The 23,474-nt window shown below is 37.8% G+C and overlaps 1 protein-coding gene across 3 annotated transcripts in view; it reads left to right on the top strand.

Annotated features, from left to right (window-relative positions):
- Positions 1-8,050, top strand: part of SIM1 (SIM bHLH transcription factor 1) — a 48,492-nt gene extending 40,442 nt beyond the window's left edge. For all 3 annotated transcript variants that reach the window (XM_082757227.1, XM_082757226.1, XM_082757225.1), the window contains 2 exons: positions 518-923; positions 3,703-8,050. In XM_082757227.1, coding sequence (XP_082613353.1) covers positions 518-923; positions 3,703-4,433 — 1,137 coding nt within the window. In that variant the 3' untranslated portion in view covers positions 4,434-8,050. The remainder of the gene's footprint in view (positions 1-517; positions 924-3,702) is intronic.
- The last annotated feature ends 15,424 nt before the right edge of the window (positions 8,051-23,474 follow it).

Raw genomic sequence — 23,474 nt, 5'->3', positions numbered from 1 at the left:
GAAAAAATTTCCAAGATACCCCAGGTAAGGAAGAAAAATGTGGAAAAGAGATGGGACCATTGAAAATATAACTTGCAAACACATTCAGTTTCAATTTGACATGAGAGAATGCTCTGGGAGTGGTGTTATTTTAAAAGCATTTTGCAGAGGAGCCTTGCAGCACCATTGCTGAACATAAGCGCTGGCTTTCAAAGCAATAAGAAAAACCTGGACATATTAAAAAAATATTGAATTGCAACATTGATGTTGGTGATCCTAATATCACACATCATAAAGGAGATGGCTATTAAGGGTTGACATGGGATGTTTTAGACTTTCACGAGGTCTGTCCTGTCATCTGTGAGCTCATTACAGGGTGTTATACAGGAAAAGATGAGGAGTCTAATCAGAAGGTGCAGATGTGTGGGCATGCTCATGGAAAACGCCCTGTCACATGCATAATCTGACTTTTCAGTGCAGTTATTTGCAGATTTCATCCAGGCCTAGTAATTTCTCTACTGCTTCTCTTGTTTTGCAGTATTCTGGATTTCACACTGAGAGATCTGAGTCTGACCACGAAAGCCAGTGGGGTGGGAGCCCCCTAACTGATACGGCTTCTCCCCAGCTGCTGGAGCCCACGGACAGACCGAGCTCCCAGCACCATGATGTCTCCTGTGCCTACAGACAGTATTCGGACCGCAGTGCTCTCTGCTATGGTTTTGCACTCGACCACTCCAGGCTGAGCGATGACAGACATTTCCATACTCAGGCCTGTGAAGGAGGCAGATGTGAAGCTGGCAGATACTTCCTTGGCACGCCACAGCCTGGGAGGGAAGGCTGGTGGGGCTCTCGGTCAGCCTTGCCCCTGACTAAGTCATCCCCTGAAAGCAGAGAAGCGTATGAAAACAGTATGCCCCACATAACTTCAGTGCACAGGATTCATGGTAAGAGATAATGGGATATGCAGAAGTGGCACCGTCTCAGATAAAGCGACAGTTTCAAAGTCATGGCATAAACATGCATCTCTCTACGTGAGACAAAGGAAAAGATGCATGTTCCTGTCTCAGAGATCATGTGTATGGAAATGAGGAATACTTCCAATTCAAGTTAGCAGGCTGGTTTACATACAGCAAAATATAATTTGCTGCATATTTTTTAATCTGTGAAATTTAGGTGGGAACGCCTGATGGTGAGATCTAAAGGATAGTCTTAAAAATATGAATTAAATGATACACTTGATAGAAGAGCATTATTTTTGCACCTTAAAATCAATCTACATTGGATAGAACATACTTAGCACAAAATTAGCGATAACTACACCCAACCTATGTTTTTATGTCTCTATGTGTATACGCTGCTTATTACTAGATTCAGTAAGATTTGCTGCTTCTTATTCAAAATTGGCAATTCAAATTAACATTTGCTCTAGTTTTTAGACATATATCCCCACCTGTAATTCCTAGTTGATTTGAGTCTCCCCATCTTTTCAGCACCAAGCCTGAAGCTTTGCTTAATGTCTAGCCTGCTGCACCCTCAGTACATTAGCATGGATTCAGAGGCTTAAACTGATGAAAAATGCATTGGTAAAAACTGATAATGTGTTTCGAAAAATACAATGGTGCTCAGGTTTAAAGGATAGGCTGAGAGTTGAAAGACTGCAGCTGACCCCAAAATCAGAGCTAAAGTTTATAAGGATTGATGTAAAATAATGTTTTTCTAGTAAAATAATCTGTCAATAATCTGTCAAACATAGGTTATATCTAAAGAACTCATAAGAGATAATTAAATTGGCACAGTTCTATTGGCTTGCAGAACAGGGCTTTTGGAGATCAAGAATAGCAAGTTCTAGGAAATGGAGGACAAATGATGAAAGAGAGGGAGCCCTTAGTTTTGTTGATCAATACTGTTCTGCACTTCTCCTGTTAAAACACACCTCCTTCTTTTTCCTTGTGACTGTTCTGTTCTTTCATATTTGTGTTTATCTAGTGATTTTGTTATTTTTTTAAAAAAGGAATATCATACAGAGATAAAAATGTAATGGTGATGGATATTTATTCTATTAAGGTTAATCAATGCAAGTGGATAATAGAATTTTGATTTTTGTTTGTTCCTTGGCTTTGCTGTAATTCCAGGTGCTGCAATTTTATTTTATTTTTTATTATTGTGTCAAGCCTTACATTTTGTTTCAGTGGGCCTTCAGACTGCATGTGGCTTTGGGGTGAAACCTGACACATTAGTCTCAATTCAGAAGAGGAACACCTGAGTTTCCCTTGAAAATGTGCCGTTTCCATTTTGCTTTATGCAGTTCAAACGTTTAACAAATTAAACTGTTTTTGACAATTGTATGTGAACTTTGCTGTCAGAGCAGTTTCTTTAGGTAAAGAGTGCTTTTCTTCCTTTTCTGTTCTTTTAGTGTATCTTCTGGTAGTTCTGGCTTCTGATCACCTTACAATGATACTTGTTTGACCACTATGGGAGGCCCTGGATGTTGTCTATGAGTCCATGCATTTCTGGTCACCCTTGGGAAGTCTGGTGCACTGTAAATGTTGTTTATGCAGTGAGACATACAGAGCACATGGTGTGAAGCTGCTAACGACCCCACATAGCAGGAGAGCTACTTGTGTGAATCTGAAAATGGTTTTCCTTTGAGCATTCTTATCAACCAATCCCATGGGAACCATCCCCAGAGTGGACTTTGTATGTGCTAAGGCCAAGACATTGCTGAGTAATTTAAGCAAGTCCAACACATGCCCTCCTGTGGGCACATATCTTAGCAAATCCTTTATCAAACCTTTTACTATGGTGTCTCCTTAGTTGGCTGTTCATGTGTGGGGTCAATCAGTTTCTTCCTAGTGAGGATTGACAGGTCTGATTCTGTCCTTTCAGCTACATGCAAGCTGAACACCTTCTCTGATATGTCTATGGGCCTTATTATTTAAAGAGAGGTAAGAATAGTCATATTTTCCTGTTCTTATAGTTTTTACAGCAAATACCTCTGCATTGGGAAAGGACATCACATTTTTCCAGCAAACCTGCCAGCAGTGGTGTCCTTATGCTTCTTAGGAAGGTTACCTGTTTTACTGCTTCTGCTTGTTTATTGTCATGCAGCTTGTGTAAAGTCACTACAGGGCCAGAAACTATGCCACAGTGCTTTATCTATGATTTATCTTCTGGAAAGGACTAGGAAGAGACACATATAAATGATCTACACAAAGTTCCTTGAGATTTGAGTTTTCACCACGGTCCTTGGACTTGATGCAAGGATGTTGATGCAAAGATTTAGTGAGGGGTCGGGGGCCTGAACATTGCTGTAAAGTGCACTTCAACATGCCCTAGGGCATCCTGCCTGGCCACTAGCTGCTCTGGAAGATACAGAGCTCCTGTAGAGTCTATGCCATACCTATGCAGATGTGTGGTTACCCTAGAGCATCTCACATGGCATTAAATGTCTGTGTTTACATGCTTAGATCGCTTTTTTTTTTAATTTTTTTTTTATTTTTTGTATTTTCAGCTGTGTTACTTGTTCTGCGTGCAGAAAGTTACTGGAAACTAGAGGCTGTCACTGAAAAGCAAGGGTTCTACCATAGTCATTTCTGGTGATTTTGTTGAGTCACTTACCTATTTCTTGGTTTTCTGTCTGCAAAATGAGGTTCAGAGTACTTGTTCTTTAAGATTGCTTGCCTTCTTTGACCTCAGTGCTTGTCCCCTTTCTCTCTTTCCTAGGGAGAGGACACTGGGATGAGGACAGTGTTGTTAGCTCACCTGATCCTGGCTCTGCCAGTGAATCAGGTGACCGTTATCGTGCTGAGCAGTATCAGAACAGCCCACATGAGCCCAGCAAAATTGAAACTCTAATAAGAGCCACCCAGCAAATGATAAAAGAGGAAGAAAACAGACTACAGCTACGGAAAACAACCCCCGATCCACTGGTCTCCATTAATGGCACAGGGAAGAAGCATGCTATCTGTTTTGCAAACTACCCTCAGCAGCAGCTGGCAGGTGATGTCTGCCGCATCCCAGCAGTTGCCAACACTCCACCCTGTGAACACATCCAGCAACGAGATGGAAAGATTATGAGCCCACATGAAAATGACTATGACAACAGCCCCACAACACTGTCTAGGATAAGCAGTCCCAGTTCTGACCGAATATCAAAATCTAGTTTGGTATTAGCTAAAGACTACCTGCATTCAGACATGTCCCCTCATCAAACCCCAGGGGACCACCCAGCAGCATCTCCAAATTATTACAGCTCCCACAGGCAGTACTTTGATAAACATGCTTACACATTAACTGGATATGCCCTGGAGCATCTATATGACACTGAAACCATTAGAAACTATTCATTAGGCTGTAATGGATCACACTTTGATGTGACTTCTCACTTAAGGATGCAGCAAGATCCAGCACAAGGACACAAGGGGACATCTGTTATAATAACCAATGGAAGCTGACACTTTTTTCTAAAAACTTTTGTGCTTTAAAAAATAACCTTTGAGACCTAATTGGAAGATATTATATGTTTTCATGCCCTTGTCATTACCAGCATTTGATATACCACAGTGCACTAGAGAATAACCTGAGGTTTGGGGGGGATATGTTAAGTTAACAAACATTACTTTTAAAAAATAAAAATGCACTGGCATGCAGGGTTAGAGGGAATGGAGCTAAACTCAAAGTTGGTGAGGTGAAAAGGATGGAAAACAGCTAGGTAGGGAGCACTTGGGCAGGGTAGCAGAGCTATTTATGTACACTGTGTAAGAGCTGGTTGTTTGGAAACACTGCCAAGGGCAGACCTTGTGAAATGCATGGAAACCACAGGTCCCAGACAACAAAACTGCTATGCACTCAACACAGAAAGTTGGAAGGTGTTCCTTTGAAATACACATCAAAATGTGTACTTCTGGTGATCTTTTTATTCTCTAAAGGCCAAGTGTGTTATGCTACTCCATGGTATAAAGCATCCATGGCTAACAAATACAAAATCAGAAAGGGAAGAAATAAGAAAGAACTCCTCAGATGTGTTATTTCCATGTGTACCCACATGCCCAGCTATTGCATACACTTGATCTGAAAGGAGTCAAATAAGCAGTATCCTTATGATTAGTGTGATCAAATATTTACTTCTACTGTATTTAAAAGTAAGAAAGAGAGCCTTTCTTGGTGTTGTTTTGAGAAATGCATAGGTCTTGGTTGTCTTGATAGAGACACGAGAGATTGTCTTCATATATTTGAAAAGTTGCACAAGGAGGGAAGTAGAATGAAATGGAAGAAAATCACTGGGAGAAACAGGGTGAATTAGGAGTGGTCCAATATAAAAGTGTTTAACCCTATGGCTATGTATGCCATGTACTAATAATTCCAATATAAAGAACAGTGATTTTAAGTGGCCACATAATTAAGAATTACTTTGAAATACAGAAAAAAACTCAATAGGATCAGATTTTTTTTTCTATTAAAAAAAAAAAAAGTAACCTTGTAAGTGTAAGAATTTGGCAAGAATAGACAAAAAACGTATGGTGGTTCATCCTCATTTTGATAAAATTTTGGAGTAAATTAAGAAAACATGGAAGATTGTAAGCACTCTGACATACAGTGAAGTAATTAGTATGACTTTTTAAAAGGAATATGCATTCTTTTCTTTCTTGCAGCAGAAAATTTAGTGGATATCAGAACATGTTAGGAGTATCAAAATCAGTAATATGTACATAAAATATACTGAGGAAGATCAGGGTTCCAATAAATTCAGTTGCATTATAAAAGTTGATATTACTGTGGCCTGTCCTAGACTCATAGAAGACATCAAAAGAGGCAGAGAAACTTTTTGCAATTTTTAATAATCTCATGAACAAAGAGCCACTAATTGTTTGGAAAATATTCAATTAAAAACATATGCTAAAAAAGTAAAATAGGGTGTTTGTAGGCACAGTTACTGTACCTATCTTTCTTTGTATGGCATTTATGTGATGTTTCAAGGTTGACTGCAACAGGAGCCACTCCTTATTATATCAAAGTGGAGGCAGGGGGACTTGAGGAGGTTACTAAAATGGAATTAGCAATAAGTCTAGCTTCATTTGTAGCATTAAGAATTTCAACATATGGGATTGAGTCATCAGTGGGACTAAATATATACCAGCATGCTACGGGTGGGTTAAAAATATCTATTTTCAAATAAAACTAATCAGAAGCAAAAGCTAAATAATAACATTATAAGCCACGTAAGTAGGGATGTACTTGAAAGTAGAGGAAATTACCTCTCTGAACTTGGAATATTGTGCATAGTTCTGATCACTCCAAGGCAGATTGTGAATCTTGAATTGAGTAGTACCTTACTCCATAAGCAATCTCTGTTGACTGCAGTGTGATCACTCCTGGTGAAATGTACGTTGAACACAAGGAAGAGCAAAACAGTCTGTTCTTTATTATCTAAAGCTCATAATAGAAAAGGTGGAGCAGAGCTCAGCAAAAAGATAAAGAGACTGAAAGATCTAATAAAAACTTTAAATAAACTGGGTCTGTCATCTTTGTAAGGGAGAAAAGTAAGGGGGAATGTCACTGGTGTGCACCAAGCTCTGCACGGAGGAGAGATAAATAATGGTCTAAAACTATTTGAACTAGCGACAGAAATGAAAGACAGGGCATTGAATGTTAGCCAAAACAAAATGAGAACAAAATGATTTGGCAAGAAGTGTATTTGACTAACTGCCAAATGAATAACAAAGGTCATAAAGAGAAGCAGCTAGGGATTTTTGTTTGTTTGTTTGTTTTAAGATAAAAACAAGGAAAGTAATTGAGGGGAAGAAAAACATTGACAACTGTTAACTTAGAGGAGGGAATGGACCAAAATGGACTCCTTTCAGCCCAACAATTGTATATATTCCTAAAGCATAGGAATGACAAAGTATTTTTGATAAATCTAGTTCTGGATACATATTTATTTCACTTATTCCTATGAATAATATGGATAAACTTGTATTTGGAATTTCATTGTACAGTATTAAAATACAATTTGCAAAGTGAATTAGAGTAGAGGTACATGGTATCATATTATCCCTACCTAGTACATATAAAAATAAGTCTAAGTGTCAATATTATTTCGTATAACAGAGGAGTTTCCTAAACTGTTTTGAAGAATGGGATTTTTGTCAGCACTCACGTTTATCACCAAGCACTCAGGATCACCAAGTGTTTTTTTTTTTTTACCAGACTTTTAATGTGAAAGGTTCTGCAGTGCAGCTGGAGCACCCTGGCTCTGATCTAATGTCCACAAGTAGTGAGGAAAGGACAGTTTGGGCACAGCTATATTCGCATCCTGACAGGCACTTAGTAAAAACACTCTTACAAAGCAGACAGGCACAGTATAGGATGCTTGTATTCTATACAATTTCATCTAGGAAAAAAGCTAGTGTGCTATGCAATAAAAAATCCCTATTGTTATTTACCTTAAGCCCAAAATAAAACTTTCCAAATTGTTGTTGTTTATCCTGTTTTAACAGTCCCAGTCCACACCAGTAAGAAATGTAACCAAATGCACTGTAATAAACAAGATACCTGATATATCAGTAGGTGGAAGGGTCCATTCCTGCAGCCGTGTTGTGCTACAAGCAAAGGCTGATACTCATTTTCCTCCTGGGGTTTCAGTAATTTTTGCTAACTACTACTTCAGTAGGGTATCTTGGAGGTAGATACATTTTGTTAGCTAATTTGCCATCCTGCTTCTTTAGGTAGCCAGGAATTTCTTCCTAACTGACAGAAAGCATTGAATGTTTAAAACACAGGCTCTGCATGTTACATGCTACATGAACGCAAGTTTGCAATCTTAATTATAACATATAATATCACTGCAGCTCATATAACATGTACTTTTCAATATGATATAAAGCTTATTTTTTCAGTTGCATATTTATTTAATTCAAATTTTCATTTAGTATCCTTCAAGGATGTAGTCTTCTCCCTCTCTCTCTCTCTCACAATCTCTCTCTCTCTCTCTTTTTTTTTTTTTTTTTTCCTTGCTTTTCTAGATCAAATATTTTGGAAAATTGAAAAATGCAAGGCATTTGTACCAAATACATTTCAAATGTATCATATTAGGTAAAGGTTAGCTTTAAGCAGGTATGTAAGTTGTGAACTGGTACAAGAACAATATAAATTGATGTGTTGCATTGTTTCTCTAACATAATAATGTTTTGCTATTAACACCAAATTAATATTTTCTAGCTACTCCAACTACAGAGTGACCACAAATCTTTCAAATAATTTCTTGTTGGCATCAGTGGATGGTGCATTATGATATAAGTGTCTCTTTTTTACTTAAAGAGGCAAAAGAAACTTTTTTTTTTTTTTTTTTTTTTTTAATAAAAAATTTCACCCCAGAGGCACGGAGTTTGCAGTTGTGGACAAATCTGCACAGCAATTCTTTAGTTAGAAGAAGAACCTTACTCAGCAATTTCTCCCATTGACTCAAATGGGAATATTTGTGGAGTAAGGTACTACTTAATAGATCTAAGGGTAAAAAAAATCTGACTTGTGAGCTAGCAGGTTCGGGGGTGGTTTCTATTTTGTTTTATTTTGTTTTGTTTTTGTCTGTGTTTTGTTTTTGAACCTCAAGATGTGAATATGGAAACTATGAAAGATAATAGCTGTAATGGCCATGTTTCTGTAATAGAGACTATTTATACGTGCTTTGGAAAAATGAGCGTATCTCTGCGCAGAAGAGACTCGGAAGTGCTTCTTAAGCTTTATATGGCTTTGTTGATGTGCCTGCAATACTGCCACAGGTTACACAATGAAACTCTGCTCTTTCAAACTCTTTTAATAACTCTTATCTGAATCTCATTTTTATCTCTGGACTTGCAGCATTTGTTCATTAATGTCCCTAAGTATGTTAACCACCATATGTTCAATTATGTGAACATCCTGTTGGGGAAAAACAAAACAAGGTCACACAGTATTTTTGGAAAAGGCACAGTCACTCCAGAAACTCCCAATCAGCTGTTGGGAAGGCCAGTTAGCCTTTCAGTCAAGGAACAAAACTATGGTGCACACTTTGGTTTCAGACCTTCTGCATAGAAAACTCTGTTAGGGGGATTATAGAATGTGGTCCCAGGATTAGGCCTAGCTATGTCTTATTTTAAGGTTGCTGTAGTTGTCAGCAAATGGATTCAGCCTCTGGCATTTCCATGAGTTGCAAATTTACTTAAAACACCTAAAGGGCTAAAGGCAATACAAGCTTTGTTATCAGGAACAATAGTGGATGAACATGCTTTTCTGTAGGTATATTGGATTATCTCCATATAGCTACACTGTATGGAGGAGAACCTATTTTATTTTATTTGCAGGTAATACTGATGGTTAAATATGGTTCAGTGCTGTGTGCACTGAAAAAACAAAACAAAACAAAACAAAACAAAACAAAACAAAAAAAACACCTGCAAACCACAATAACAGCAGCAGCACCATCACCAGCCCCAGCCCCCAAATTTAAAACAAGTAAAAAAACATTTTATTTTTTTTTCTGTAACCCACTGGTTTGGCACTAGTAAAGCCTGCTAGAGATGTAGATGAGGGTTTAGCAAAGTGTTTTTACAAAGTTGTTTTTCTAAAGAAAAAAAATTAATTAGTCTTCTGCTTGGAACAGTGAGAGCACTAGTATGACTCCATTTCACATTTCCTTTGAGCATTTATTAATGAAAAAGATTATGTGAGGTTAAACTTCACTGTGGCATTTATCTTATGTGTACAAGAGTCCTGTGGATAAATCTGGCTCTAAATTGCTAGGAATATGTCTCTTTCTGAAAAGAAAATCTATGACTCTGTCTACAAGGCTGTATATGAAAACAAAGATCAAATACAGGCAGACACAAAGATTTTTGTCTGGTTGTATTCACTATTTAACTCTCCTCACATGGAATTCTCATGATTCCCTGTTGTTTTTAGGATTCAAAATACAGTTTTTAAATATTTCTATTTACTGCAGTTTGGACTGCATGTGATTTTTTTTTTTTTCCCGTATACCAATACAGTAGGAAGTTTGAAAATGCAAGAAATAGTCTTGCTCACACATTGGCACCTTTGCATTTCTAAGGAAATAGAGTCTATTAGGAAAAGATATTTTAGCACACTGCAACTTTTTCCCAAGGTAAATATTTCAATGAATAAAATATGCTAATCTATCAAAAAAAAAAAAAAAAAAAAAGAAAAGAAAAGAAAAGAAAAATTAAAGCACTTGAGACATACTGAAGCATTTCATGTTTGCTTTAAACCAATGGGTTATATTTATGGAAAAAAAAGACAAAGATTGCCAGCATTTTAAATACCATGCCTTGCAATGTATAGGGTCCAGTGACATTGTAGCATAACATCTGTAATTTGAAGTTTTCCTTTGGAATGTAATGTAGGAAACACAATTTAACTATGTCAACAATATCTTGCAAAGTGTTCCCATTTATAATTATTTATATTGTAAATAGCTTTCTGAAGTAAATTTGAAGTTAATGTGCATAAGATGTATTTATTATGTGAAGATTTTTTTGGTTTAAAATATAGCTACCAATATGCAATTATTGTCTGTTTTTCTACATTTTTAAATTAAGGACTGTCCTGCAGAAGACATTTTTTTCAGGAATTAATTTTAATTAATGAGTCTATTTCTCAGACTTGGGAGGAAAGAATGGAAAAAATCACATGGAAAAAATCACTTTGATCACTTAAATCACTTAGTTTGATACCTGTGAGTTCTAAGTTTATCAAAATTGGGACACGGAAAATATACTGCTACCCCATTTAAGAAGGATGTCTGAATCCCTTCAAATATTACTCTGACAGGAAGAGCAGACTCACAGGTGCTAAATCAAGGTTATTTGTCTTCTCTGTGAATACTCTTGTTTCTTGAAGCCAAACACCACTTCCTTGCCTCAGCTAAAACAGCTTGCTGACTTGGAGCATAGTGCCACTTAGGTGCTTAAAATAATATACTCAGACAAAGAGCAGTGTTGTGACAAAGGAATGGGTGAGAAGTTGTGTTAGATTGCATTCAGACTTGAGATGGCTATTACCTGGCCTTGCATACCTATACAGCTCCATCAAGCCATAATAATGTGAGATGTTGTGCAACAGCAATATAGCCACTGCACCCTTGCCTGGTCTGGGGTGTAGGATCTTTTTGGCTGGGGGTTCAGGGTCACAGCTCTCACTTTCTAGACCAGTCTTTAAGCACACCACCATCTCAGTCATTCTTACTGAAGCTCTTTCCTGCAGATGAACAAATGTGAGATTGATGGTGCTGGTGGGTAGTGGGAGCCTGGTTCTGCAGCTGGGTGAGAAAACAGCTTTCTCAGGTAAAGAAGTGGTTGCTCACATATTTTTCATTCACAATAGTCAGAATAAAAAAACAAAACAAAACAAAAAAACACAACCAAAAACATAAACAGTGGGGACAAGAGAGAGGTGCACAGAAAAGTCAATTCAGAGTCTCAGATAAATTGTGTAAAAAAGAGATGCGGTTGTGTCACTGTGAAGACGTCGTCAGTTCTCAGAGGCACAGCTGGGATTTGGGAAATTTATGCTGTGTTGAGTTAGATGTTTAAACTGCATTTGTGCTTTCAGCATTTTCTATTGGATAGTTTAGGCAGTTCCCTTCTCCTTGGCCTGAATTTGGCCCTGGTTCTCCATGCAGGCAGGAAATGGTGTAATCTTTTCCCCAAGTGATGCTGCTTAGCTGTGCAAAACATGTGTTGCATTTCTTTCTTTTCTTTTTTTTTTAATGTATGGGTGAAGGTTTTCAGAAATTCCCATTGTTTATGTACCTTTACCTCCGAAGCCCATGCTGAAAGAGACACTGAGGTCATAGGCCAACATTGTCCTTCATAGGTAGGCTGTAGTCCTAGTTTCTTCATGCTGAGCTGTGCACACAAAACTGGGTGTCATATTAGGTGCTGTGTGCTGAAAGTCCTGCAACATCCATGGTTGTTCTTCAGACTCCCTACTAGTGCATAAAAAGCACCCATTGCCCACTGGTTTTTATTCAATCTCCACTCTAAAGGTCATTGTCAAATTGCTCTGCATGGAGGAAATCTGCTGTCATGACCATTGTAATAAAAGTGTGTGATACCATCAGTAACTTCCTCTATCTCCATATGGTGGCCATCAGAGACTTCAGCATCAGCATTTTCATTTGATACAGCCTCTCTGACTGTCAGAAGGTCACAGATAGCCTGGTGCTCTGCAGCCCAGCGTGCCTGTGGCTGTGAATAAAAAGGGCTATTCACCACAGCACAAAACCCAACAGACTACATGGGTTCTTCATGGATGTTAACAGGAGTTTCACTAGGCATGCACACAGTATATGCATCTCCTAATATTTTGCCTTGTTGCAGACGGAAAGACTAGTATTCTTGACTTTAGACTTTTGGCTGAGCATAGAGGACAGTGTCCTGGGCACCATTGCAACTTGCTGCACTTTACCATCTCAAAAATGCCGGTGGGAAACCGTTTCATAAGAAGTGGGCAAAGCACAATGAGACATTAAGGGCTGCCTGCATATTAGTTTCTTGCCACTGCAGCAAATGGGCTTGAATCCCCTGAGTGACATGTAGTCTTTAGGATGTGTGTGCGAATGTGGTCCAGAGGCCAGGTGCAATGATTTGCATACATGAAAACAGCCGGACCTGACCAGCATCAAGCACTGCACTTTTGCAGACATCTCTATCACTCTACCCACAGTCTGTCACTATTTTTCTACCACAGTCCTCTCATTTTTGGCTACCCCATTATCCCTTCCATTTTCGTTTCCTCCCTTGTGTCCCAAGCCTTGGTTTAATTTGTGATTTCACAAATCCCATGATCTATCTTGCCCAGCAAGTGTCCTCCATTGATCTTGAAAACTGAGTTTCCTTTTAATGAGGAAAATTTCTATATGGCAACACTTTCCATCACTCACACTCCCCTTTCCCTTCCCCTTTTATACGCAGCTGGTGTGAACACCATACTGAGGACCCTGAGATCTTTTTCTCACAGGCATTAGTTCTGCTACAAGAAAGCTATTGGTTGGGGGAATGGAGGTGATGAACTTTTCAGAATAGCTACAGACAAAAGATGATAGACGCCTTCAGCATACCAAATACACATGCTACTTTAGCTGCATTGCAGAATGTAGTCACTCTTGGCCTGTGAGCAGAAAATAAAGATGAAAACTGAAACTAGAAGATGTACACTTTTACTGGGAAATAACAACAAAAGCTAATATAAACTGCATTTAAGATTTAAACTTAAAATTCTCATCCTTGCATGCTTGAAATTGTATGCAAATATTTGAATGTTCATTAATATTGTTCATCTCATCATTATGATACATTTTTCTTAATTATTATTGCTACCTATATTTGTCACCTGTTTGTTATCTATACTTTTTTTTTCATCCATAAATTTAAAAAAATCAATAGTAAAAATAATATTAATATAAAATGGAGATCAGAAACTTAGGTCTAGGAGATAAAGCCCAAAGAGGATTGGCATATTCCAAGCTTTCAATGGACAACAGCTCCATTAATTGGTACTCAATGTATCAGGTAGTATGGTATCATGTCATATGGGGGCCGTCTTTCATTTCCAGCAATATTACTAGAATTATTAATATGGCATATTTAGAAAGCTGTGTTGGAAACAGATAAATTTGTACATTATCAAATGTGTTACTTTTGCTTTTGTTGGTGGTGTGGTTTTTTTTTTGTTTTTTTTTGTTTGTTTTTTTTTGTTTTTTTTTCTGTTGGTGGTTTTGTTTTTGTTTTGTTTTTGAAAAGGAGAAACATGACAAAATGTTAAAGCAAGAAGCAAGTTGAAGGTGTTTTTTTTCAAGCTGGACACTTTCTATTTCCCCTCAGGATGTAGTGCAAAGATAAAATCCCATGTGTGAATCTCAATGTTTTCCACGTCCATACTGGTGATGTGTCCTATGGAAGGGCACCAGGATGTCTGTGTGCTGAGCCTTTACGTTCACTGAGCTTTTACTTTCACATCCATTTGGTGTCCAGGACAGGGAGAGCTAAGACTACAAACATCTTATGTAGTCAGAACACGAGACAAATCCATTTTTCGTTTGAAGCTTCCTATTTTTGATTTTGACACAAGACATTTCATCAGGCTATGAATTATTTTTACAAAAGCAGGACCATGTCTAGTCTGTCTGGGTTCTCTGTGGGACAGTTGTAGCATTTTTATTTTTATTTTTATTTTTTTTTTAAGAATACCAGTGTGAGGCATCCTTTGTGTCTTTAGTTTGTAGTGCATCAGTGAGGTGAAAAATTCAGCATTAGTGTTATGTCTATTTTAGTCAAGGGCACAACTGTACATTTTGATGTTATGTTTCTGCTTTTTCTTTAATCATAAAGGCAGAGCCTTTCTTCTGTGCCGCTTTCTATTTAACCTCCAGAACAACTGCAAAGTATTAGAATGACTCCAGTATCCTCTCCAGCATGAATGTTTCTTGAGCTCAAGAGAAATGCCCACAGTTTCATTAGGCTGGTTATCTGACAGACTGCTCATAGAAAACAGCTGATTCTTATTTTTTTAACTGAGCAGCTTTGGCTTCCTGTGATCAATCTTCCTGGCTGCAGCAGTAAATATGCTAAACTGCAGGTGCCAGCAAGCTTTGAGACAGTCTGAGGCATGAATGCTGACCCACAGTTGTGCTTTGTGTGTCATCAAACAGCCTACCTAGCATACAACTATTTGGCCTACTCATTAAAATGGGTTTTTAACTTAATATGTGCTTATTTACTTATGGAATTAGATCCAGTGTGGGAGAGATGCAAAACAGCCAGCAGTTTAGGAGTTTAGTAAATAATCTAGGCTTTGTTCAGTTTTGCTCTGGGTCAGGCTGCTGCATGGAGTAATTCCATATGGCAACCTGATTTGAGCTCACTCAAAGTAAACCTTAAAGTGGATTTTGGCAAAATCCACACAGCCATCAGGAACCCATTCTGTTTCTGCTGAGGATTTCCTGATAGCTTTCTTCATTAAAAAAAAAAAAAAGAAAAAGAAAAAGAAAAGAAAGAAAAGAAACGAAACAACAACAACAACACAAAGGCAACAGAAAAAAAGTTTGAGACTTTTTTACTGTCTGAAACCACCCGACACCCCCCTCATCTCCTCCACACCCTCACCCTTTCCCAAACCTAAACCATTAAAAAGCACTTTAGTCTGCTCTCATTTATGCCAAGAGCTATAGAGGTTAGGTGGTACAAACATGCCTTAGGTGACTTGGCCTTCTGCCCCTCTCCAGCTGGCTTTGTGCTGTGGAGTTGGAGATGCGATGGGCGAGGTGTGTCCCAGGGCTCCTCTGCTTTTTATCTTTCTGCCCCAGCTGCTGTGTCCTGGTGTGGGGCAGTGGCTGCCTGGTCCCCATTGCCACAACAAGCTTTTTAAGTTGCTGATTCTGGGATAGATACAAAGGGAGCAGAGGGCTTGGAATTATGAGCAAGCCTCCTGCAGCCTACCTCCAGTATGCAAAAGCAAGGGGTAAAATCCTGGCACTAATGAAGTTGTTGACAGAAAATATATTTGTCCCACTGGAGCATGGACAAAAATGTAAAAACACTTTGAAAACAACACTCAAGGCAGCTCAATATGCCTCCTTCAATGGGGCGAGTGAAAGTGTAAGTAAACAGAGAGATTTACTTGTGCTTGAAACAAACACAATTAAAAAATGTGGGTAGAGAAACAAGTACACACACAAAATCTCCTCTATTTAGCTGAGTGATGTCAAATATGAATGAAAACCTTGAGATAAAACTTGGGATAGACAACAGAAATTCTGACAGGGCTATTTTGAGGTCAGGCTCTTAGGAAAAGCTGTTGATTGAAATCAATACCACCAGACCTGGAATCTGAAAAGACCATTTCTGAGACCTGAGAGGGTCACTGAGCACAAGTATCAGTTGATAGTATTGAGGCTGCAATTGCCTTCACCAAGGTGCTCTGATGTTTGCTTTAGCGACTTCTCGGAGCTGGTGACTGAGCACACATTTAACACTCCCACCGCATTGCCCTGCAGGGGGAAGGGAGGTTTGTAGAGACTTCTGTAGCTTAAACAATTCCCTTGACTCCCATGTTTATGTGTCTCAGACCTGTATATTAATCGATAATGAATCAAATACTGAATCAAATGAATTGAAGAGGTTATTATTATTATTATTATTATTATTAATGGAGAGAATTTAGCAGGGATTGAAACTGTTTTCTGCTTCTATTCTTTAGATACATTTATTTATCTGACTTTTTGACAATTTATCAGAAGAAGCTTTTGAAAAACACCTTTGGTAATATTTTCATTTTTCATACAGTAGCACTGGATACTGTTCTAGTAGTTGTTTGTTTGTTTTATTATACAATACATGATTAGGTAATGCCTTCACAGAGTGTGGCAAAATACAGATACCTATATAGCATTAAAACATTAGAAATTACTTTGAACATTTCCTACTAGTTTATCAGAAAGAAATGGAAAAGTGAGTAGAAAATAAATAAATAGCTACATTGAATTTCCATTTTTAAATGATATATATTTTCCTGTGCCAAAATTGTAGTATTATAAAAATAACCCCCCCCCCCCCCAATAGTCAAGAATAAGAGTGAACTTTTCACTGGTGTCAAAATGAATGAAATGAATGTACTGTGATTACAGAATACTTTTGAAATGGGTCTTTTAAAGGGTTGTTTATGATGCACACTTAAAAACATGCTACTTTATGAGTATATGAATAATTCATTCAAATTCAGTTGCATTGTATTTGCATTACAAGGAGATGCAGAGGAGACAGAACATACAGGGAGACTTTGTCCAGCAGAGTGAGTTCTACTCATTTTAACATTTTTATTAATATCCATTTTAAATTTTAAAATTCTTAGCAAGTCATTCCAGCTCACTGAGGTAAGTGACAATAAACCTACTTGCTCCAGCTGAAGATCTCCAAATCTTTCTTTCTAGTTGTCCTGATTTCCTGCGAGAATAAATTGGACACAACCACATTGTTTCTGTGTTGTCAGTCAGTCCATCCTTAATATCTTTGCTACTCTTCTGCCTAATCCAACTGAGTTTTCATGAGATATGTCAGTCTAAATTCTCACAGACTGTTAGAGGCAAGAGACCTTCTATGATGCTCTGCAAGTGAAAGTGAAGCATGATCTTTCCTCTTATATACTGTTAGAGCATGGAAACTCAACCATAAGACACCAAATCCTAGGGAGTGAATTCAATGTGTTAGCTTCTTACAGAACTATGTATTTTATTTTTAAAGTTTATTTTGTACTATCCATTTGAATCCAGTTGAAAAAAACACTTTATGTGTTTAAGTCTTGTGTCAAGGAAAGCTTGTGGACAGGATGAAACATCCTGGAGACCTTTTGAGGTCTGGGAACAAGGCTGAGAGTTTGGCTCTGTGCAAATGCTAAACTGTCTTCTATGATACTAAAGCTCATGTGAAAATATTTTTTAAAAAGGTCCATATAAATTGTCCATATAAAAGTGTCACAGATCAAAAGTGTCTTGACACAAGTGGATTTAAATTTGTAAACTGATTCAAAAAATTTTAAAGAAATATTCAGATTTAGGACTGCTTATTCGAATATGTATTGAATGAGAGAAAACATTACGTGTGCATTTTGTAGCAGTGTCCTTACTTTACTGTGTTATTTTAGTTCAGCAGATTTTACCATAGCTTGGAAATTATTTAGGCTGATAATGTATATGGAAACATAATGTACATGTATATAGAAGCAGCTAGTTTTAAAATCTAAATCTCTGTAGAGAATATTCATTGTGACTTCAGACAATTCTACAAGAACCGCATAAATTCCATGAGTTGAAGAAGAAGAAGAAAGCATGAAAATTCACAATGGTATGATGCATTTGCAATATGGATTGCACTTATCTTTTTATTTGCTACAGACAATTTAAATTATGTGCAACAGAATGGAGATTCAAATGATCCAACATCTGCACGATACTATAAATTACACTGTACTGTGTAGGCTAGAGAAAAGAGATCTCTACCAGTATCTAGCTTAAATGAAAGAGTGTAAAAGACTGTGTTCAAAAATCAGTCCCAGACTAATGATGAGCAGACCCTTACAAGTATAGAGGTTCAACTACATTTCACTGTATGTACATTATACATATGGGTTTTCAAACATAATCTTCCAACTCACTTCTACTGTCAGTCAGAGGCAATAATATTAAAGTAATAATAAGTACCTGAAGTGACCTGAGGTTTTGCAATGATTATATGAGTGTCTCTAGGTTAAGATCTTCATTGTGATCTCCCACTGTGCTGTATTCCACACGCAGTCTTTTGTCTTTTTTCTTAAGGGTTTCCTGCTTTGTCAGTTGTACATCTCCACCTTCTGGAAAATGGGTATCTGGTTTTTTAGCTGCTGTAGTCATCACAGCGTTGGCCAGCCTGAATCACAAGGCAGTCTGAGGGGAGCTTAGTGTTTCTACCATAGATTGCAAAGATTTGAATTTATGATTTATTTTGCTTCCGACATTGTAGACAAATTCAGATTATAAAGATTTCAGAAGGCAGAGAAAACAAACAAACAACAACAACAACAAATGACTAAGGTAAGAATCATTCAGGTACTCACAAAGAAAAAAAGTGACATGGATATTACAGAATAATTATAATTCTGTGTGGAAATTGATGGATGCACATAGAAGGATAGAAACAATAACATGAAATTAAGTTAGAAGCAAGGCAGACACCTAATCTTCCTTTAATTTTAAAGAGAAAGATTAGTGGACTTTCTGGTACCTAGTATACTTTTCTTTTTTTCCTTGTGTGTGTGTATGTGTGTGTGTGAGCTGATTGCTTATCTTTTGGACAAGAAAAATAATTTTAACACTATAGCAAGTATACCCACCTCTCCACAACTCACTCCAGGAATATTTCACTGATTCCAGCAATCATGTTCTCTGAGTAACCATTGAAACGCCAGGTCTTCAGTGAAGAGGAAAAAATGCATTCAGCATTTTAAAAATGATCTTTGTCTTTTGTCTGGGAAGTAACAAAAAGAGACCTGACTTCAAGCCTGATCACTTAGGAAACAGAAGAGAAGAGAAATAATAATTTCTCTTTCGGTAAGAGTCTATGCTGCAGTTTCTGTTAAAGCATATTGTTTATATCTTCATTAAGACAAGGTTATTCTCAAATAACCAAGAGAGACAGATGCCTTTGGGTTATTTATATTTTTATATCCTTTTCTATGTGATGATAAGAGAAGAAGTGCTGTCATTTATTATTATATATATATATATTTTTTTTAACAATGGCCTTATGGCTAGCAGACAAGAAAACAAGACATATGAACAGACTTCCAAATGCTGTTAAGCCTAACAGAGCACAAATCATGTGTTTAAAGAACAGTTTTTCAGCCTTTCTGCCTGATTCTCATCTTTGCTGCAGCAGTGTAAGGTGGGGAGATGCCTCCATTGCAATCAGAAGCCATCCACCTTTGCATGGTTTTACAGCAGACTAATTGCAGCAAATAAGCTAGAGATATTCCTGATTTAAGATGGCATAGAAGCAAAAGAGACAGTAAAATGAGCTTTTTTAACAATATCCATTGTGGTCACTGATTCTTAAGATGTTGTACAGTCGTCATAAATCAAACAGCAGGTGGTTTTCATTGATGAAATTATCCTTACTAATTTTTAAGCTGTCAAAGACAGATCTGAAGCAAGTTATGTGGTCATGTTGGAGTGGATTGTTTTTTCTTAGAAATATACGAAGCTTTGTCTTCAATTCTGAAAGTGGAAACACAATTTCTTCTTGGCTTTGCCTGAGTGTGCAGGACTTGCTGGCTCAAAGAATGATATTTGCTTTAATAAAAAAGACAACATCTTAAAAAATGTTCCAGAAAGTTCAGGTCACATCTTCCCCACAAGATGCTTAACATCTTTTGTAAAAGTACCAATGATAATTTGCTCAGCTTTTAGATGAAGTGTGCCAGTAACAGTACAAAAAACTAAAATCAATGGCCATCTCAGATGCAGAGGTATTGCTCAGGAACAGATTGATGTGTTCACACACAATTGCTCTGAGAGGCCCTAGACATGTTGGGGTCAAATTGGCAAAATAGGTAGCAACTGTACTCTCACAGCAGCCTCTAAAAGAGAGAGGCAGATGTCTATCCTATCTTGCAAACACATTCTTTTACAATGTGTTACTTCATCTCTTTTATTGCACAAGAGGAAAGTGAGAGACAGAGAATCAAGGATAACACTAATGATAGACCATATGGAATCCATAAACAATGTTGTTCTGGAATAAGATGGCCTTTAAAGGTGGTGGGGGCCCTACTGTACTTGGGCCAGACATTACCTAACTCCCCAGGTGAAAGACGGAGAATAGGTGAGAATAGGGAGCAGACGCTGGGAGAATGCGATTCAGAGCAGGGCTTTCTGGAAGATATAAAGAGCAGCTTGAATCCCTTTAAAGGTCTGAGTTACTTTGGATTAAAATAGCCTGCTTGTGCTTTCTGGGAGCAAAATCTTTCTTATGAAGGCTACTGTAGAAAATACTATTTTGAAACTGGATTAAGAATTGGACCTGTGAACTACGTCGGAAATCCTGCACTTTTATGTGAAAGCTTGAGGTTCCTAAGGGGAAAATGACCAGTTCAAAACAGTTCAAAATGACCTTTCCTTGATTAAAGGAAATTAGTAATAACAATATAGACTCAGGGCAAGAAAAATAGATAGGGGAACTGCTATGCTGCCACTTTTACAGTCTTTTAAAGCTAATTTTGGAAAGCACCGTACTTGGCACCTTCTGAAAATAGTTATTGCCCTTGGTGGTAGCATCTAAGCCATCTATCCACCCTAGCCCATGGACCTAGTGGGACAGATGTCCACAGCCAGAAAGCTAGGGGAGTTAGTTATTTCTCTTCTTGTTGCTTCTAACTGGCCAATGTTTTAACGGTATGCATGTAGGGAAGAATGATAGTGTCTGTCTGTCCCAGCATATGTGAAGGTTTCAGGTTTTGGCCTTGTTGTATTTGACCTCATTTAGGACAAGAATGCTTTTATCTAAATCAAAGCCGATTTCTCTTATTAGTCTGAACTTGTGAAGACCCCCAGTGAACAAAAATATCACAGGAATTAGGCAATACATTCAGAATGTATTTTGAAGTTTTAAGCATGTGCTTAAGTGCTTTTCTGGCTCTACTTTAATGAAAGATGGAAACGTAATTTGGAAATATGACCAAGAAATTCTGTTTCATTAAATTGGAATGAATCCCAGTGATGAACAAAACTCATAATGAAGTACTATTTTAAGATTTAAAAGTAGCTTTCCTCCATGATAATTCTCTTCATTTTGCTGCTGTCTGATGCAAGACCACAGCAAGAATACCACTGTGAGCCTTTTTGCTACATTTCTAATGTTAGTTAAAACAATCTGGTTATTGGGCAGTATGACCTAGGTGATTTCTTTCCTGGACATTCAAAACAATATCTTCAATCATTTATTGAGACCTAAATGCCACACCCTGGCCTCAAAGTTGCTTTCTTAAAATTCAGAGAAATCATGGCAGACTATTTTTGGTAAACAGTGTTAATTTACTTAGTGACTTTTTTCAAGGTGGTTTGTCATACTAGGGCATGCTAGAAGGACAGTACAAACAGTAATTGAAGTATGAAAGCATAGTAGGAGATTTCTAGTTGTTTATCCAAAATTTGTATGGCTGCCTCAAAAAGGCTGTAGGACACAAATGGGTAAAAATAAATGGTTGATATACAATGTAAAAAAAATAACAACTCAATTTCCATTTTGGTATAATTCCAAAATCTATCTAGTAATAGCAATAAAATCAAAGGCCAAGGAAGAGACCTTCATTTGATGCAAAACATTGTAGCGATACTGATTTCAGCTTGTTTCTTTGGAGGAGAGAGACACAACTCAGATAACACCAAAAGGGTTTTCCAGTTAGATTCTGTAAGTGATGGGGACCTGTGTCTTTCTGCAGCTGCAACCAAGTTACTAAGCAGAAACAGCTGCTTAGCCAAGGCCAAAACGGGGTGTCAGAACAGGGTGCCCTTCTTGGTGGCTCAGGGAGAGGCAAGAAAATTCTGAAGGGGAAGGCAGTCAAATGTCTAGAGAAATAGTGAAGGATTTTAGAAGGAACAATACACTGTTGTTTTCCACAGGATCTTTTGGCTGGGTTACAGAGGAGCCTGGGTTTTGTCTCTCTGCCGTGGGGGAAGTGACAACTTGGGAGGAGGTAATTTTGCTGAGATGTAGTGAGAACCTGCACTGGGAGTAGCTCAGTGCTTGTCATAGGTTTCTTTGCTTTGGAAGCTGATGCTTTTTCACAGCACTTGTTAGAACAGTGATACCACTAGAATGGCAGAAATAGTCTTATAGAGGCTGCTGTGCTAGGTCTGAGCTCTGTGGGTTGCTGTGGGTGTTGACAGATGACTCTGACAGTCCTCTTCTTCTGTATTTACTAGAACTATAGATTCTGACTGTGAGCCAAAAGCTAAATGGGTCCAAACTGATGAAGGATAGGTCAGTCAATTGCTAATACATGTGATGGTCTGGATGCAATCTGGATGGCAGAGACAAGGGGAAGGTTATCTATGTGTTCTGTTTCTCATGTGCAGCCATTGTTGATTACCGTAGTAAAATGTGACAACATAGTCTAGTCTTTTCCATTAGTCATTTGAACAAAAATCTCATGATAACAACTTGTCACATTCCTTCTTTCTGAATTTAATAAAAGATAGGCGGTTTATTTATTTTAATGACAATATTGAACAATTAAGAATCCCACAGTACCATACATCTCTGTCAGGCAAATATATTTCTGAATACAATCTGCTCTTTTTAGCATGCATATCCTGGACACCCATGAAAATCCAGTGAACACTACATTAGCATGGGGAAGCACATGAAAGAAAAATGGACCATGAAGATGATATATACTAAATTTTTTTCATACCTCAGCAGGAGACCTGAGCTATGCTGAGCAATTGTCACATGGCAAACGTAAACCAACATGTAGATTTTCTGTATGTTACCCCTAGTTTAGCGGAACTTTGTAGGGCAACAACCCACTAGTAGATCACAACTCATTTTGGCAGGCCATTTTGTGTGCATTATTGACCTTTTCTTGCTGTCCATAAATCCTTGACAATGCTGACACAGAAACGCACCAAGTGACCTTTCAAAAAATGTTGGAAATAATCCGTTCCAGCTGCAGGCTGAGGACACTGACCATATTCAAATATAAATCTCTCCATCAGCACCATGGACTGCTGGCAACAGCAGCATTCACACTCCCCAAACTGATTCTCCACACCATGTGGTGTGATGGCCTGATGTCACTTCTAAAAAAAAAATAATTCTGGTTAGAAGCAGGAGGAAGAAACCCCATGTTTAAAGTTGAATGTGTAAGGAAAATGTAGGAAAGTACTGGCTTGACTTTCTCCAAGAACTAGC

Source organism: Aythya marila (genome assembly GCF_965140915.1).
Source record: "Aythya marila genome assembly, chromosome: 3".
Taxonomy (NCBI): Eukaryota; Metazoa; Chordata; class Aves; order Anseriformes; family Anatidae; genus Aythya; species Aythya marila.
Note: the sequence above shows the minus strand (reverse complement) of the source record. Positions and strands in the feature narration are given on the sequence as shown.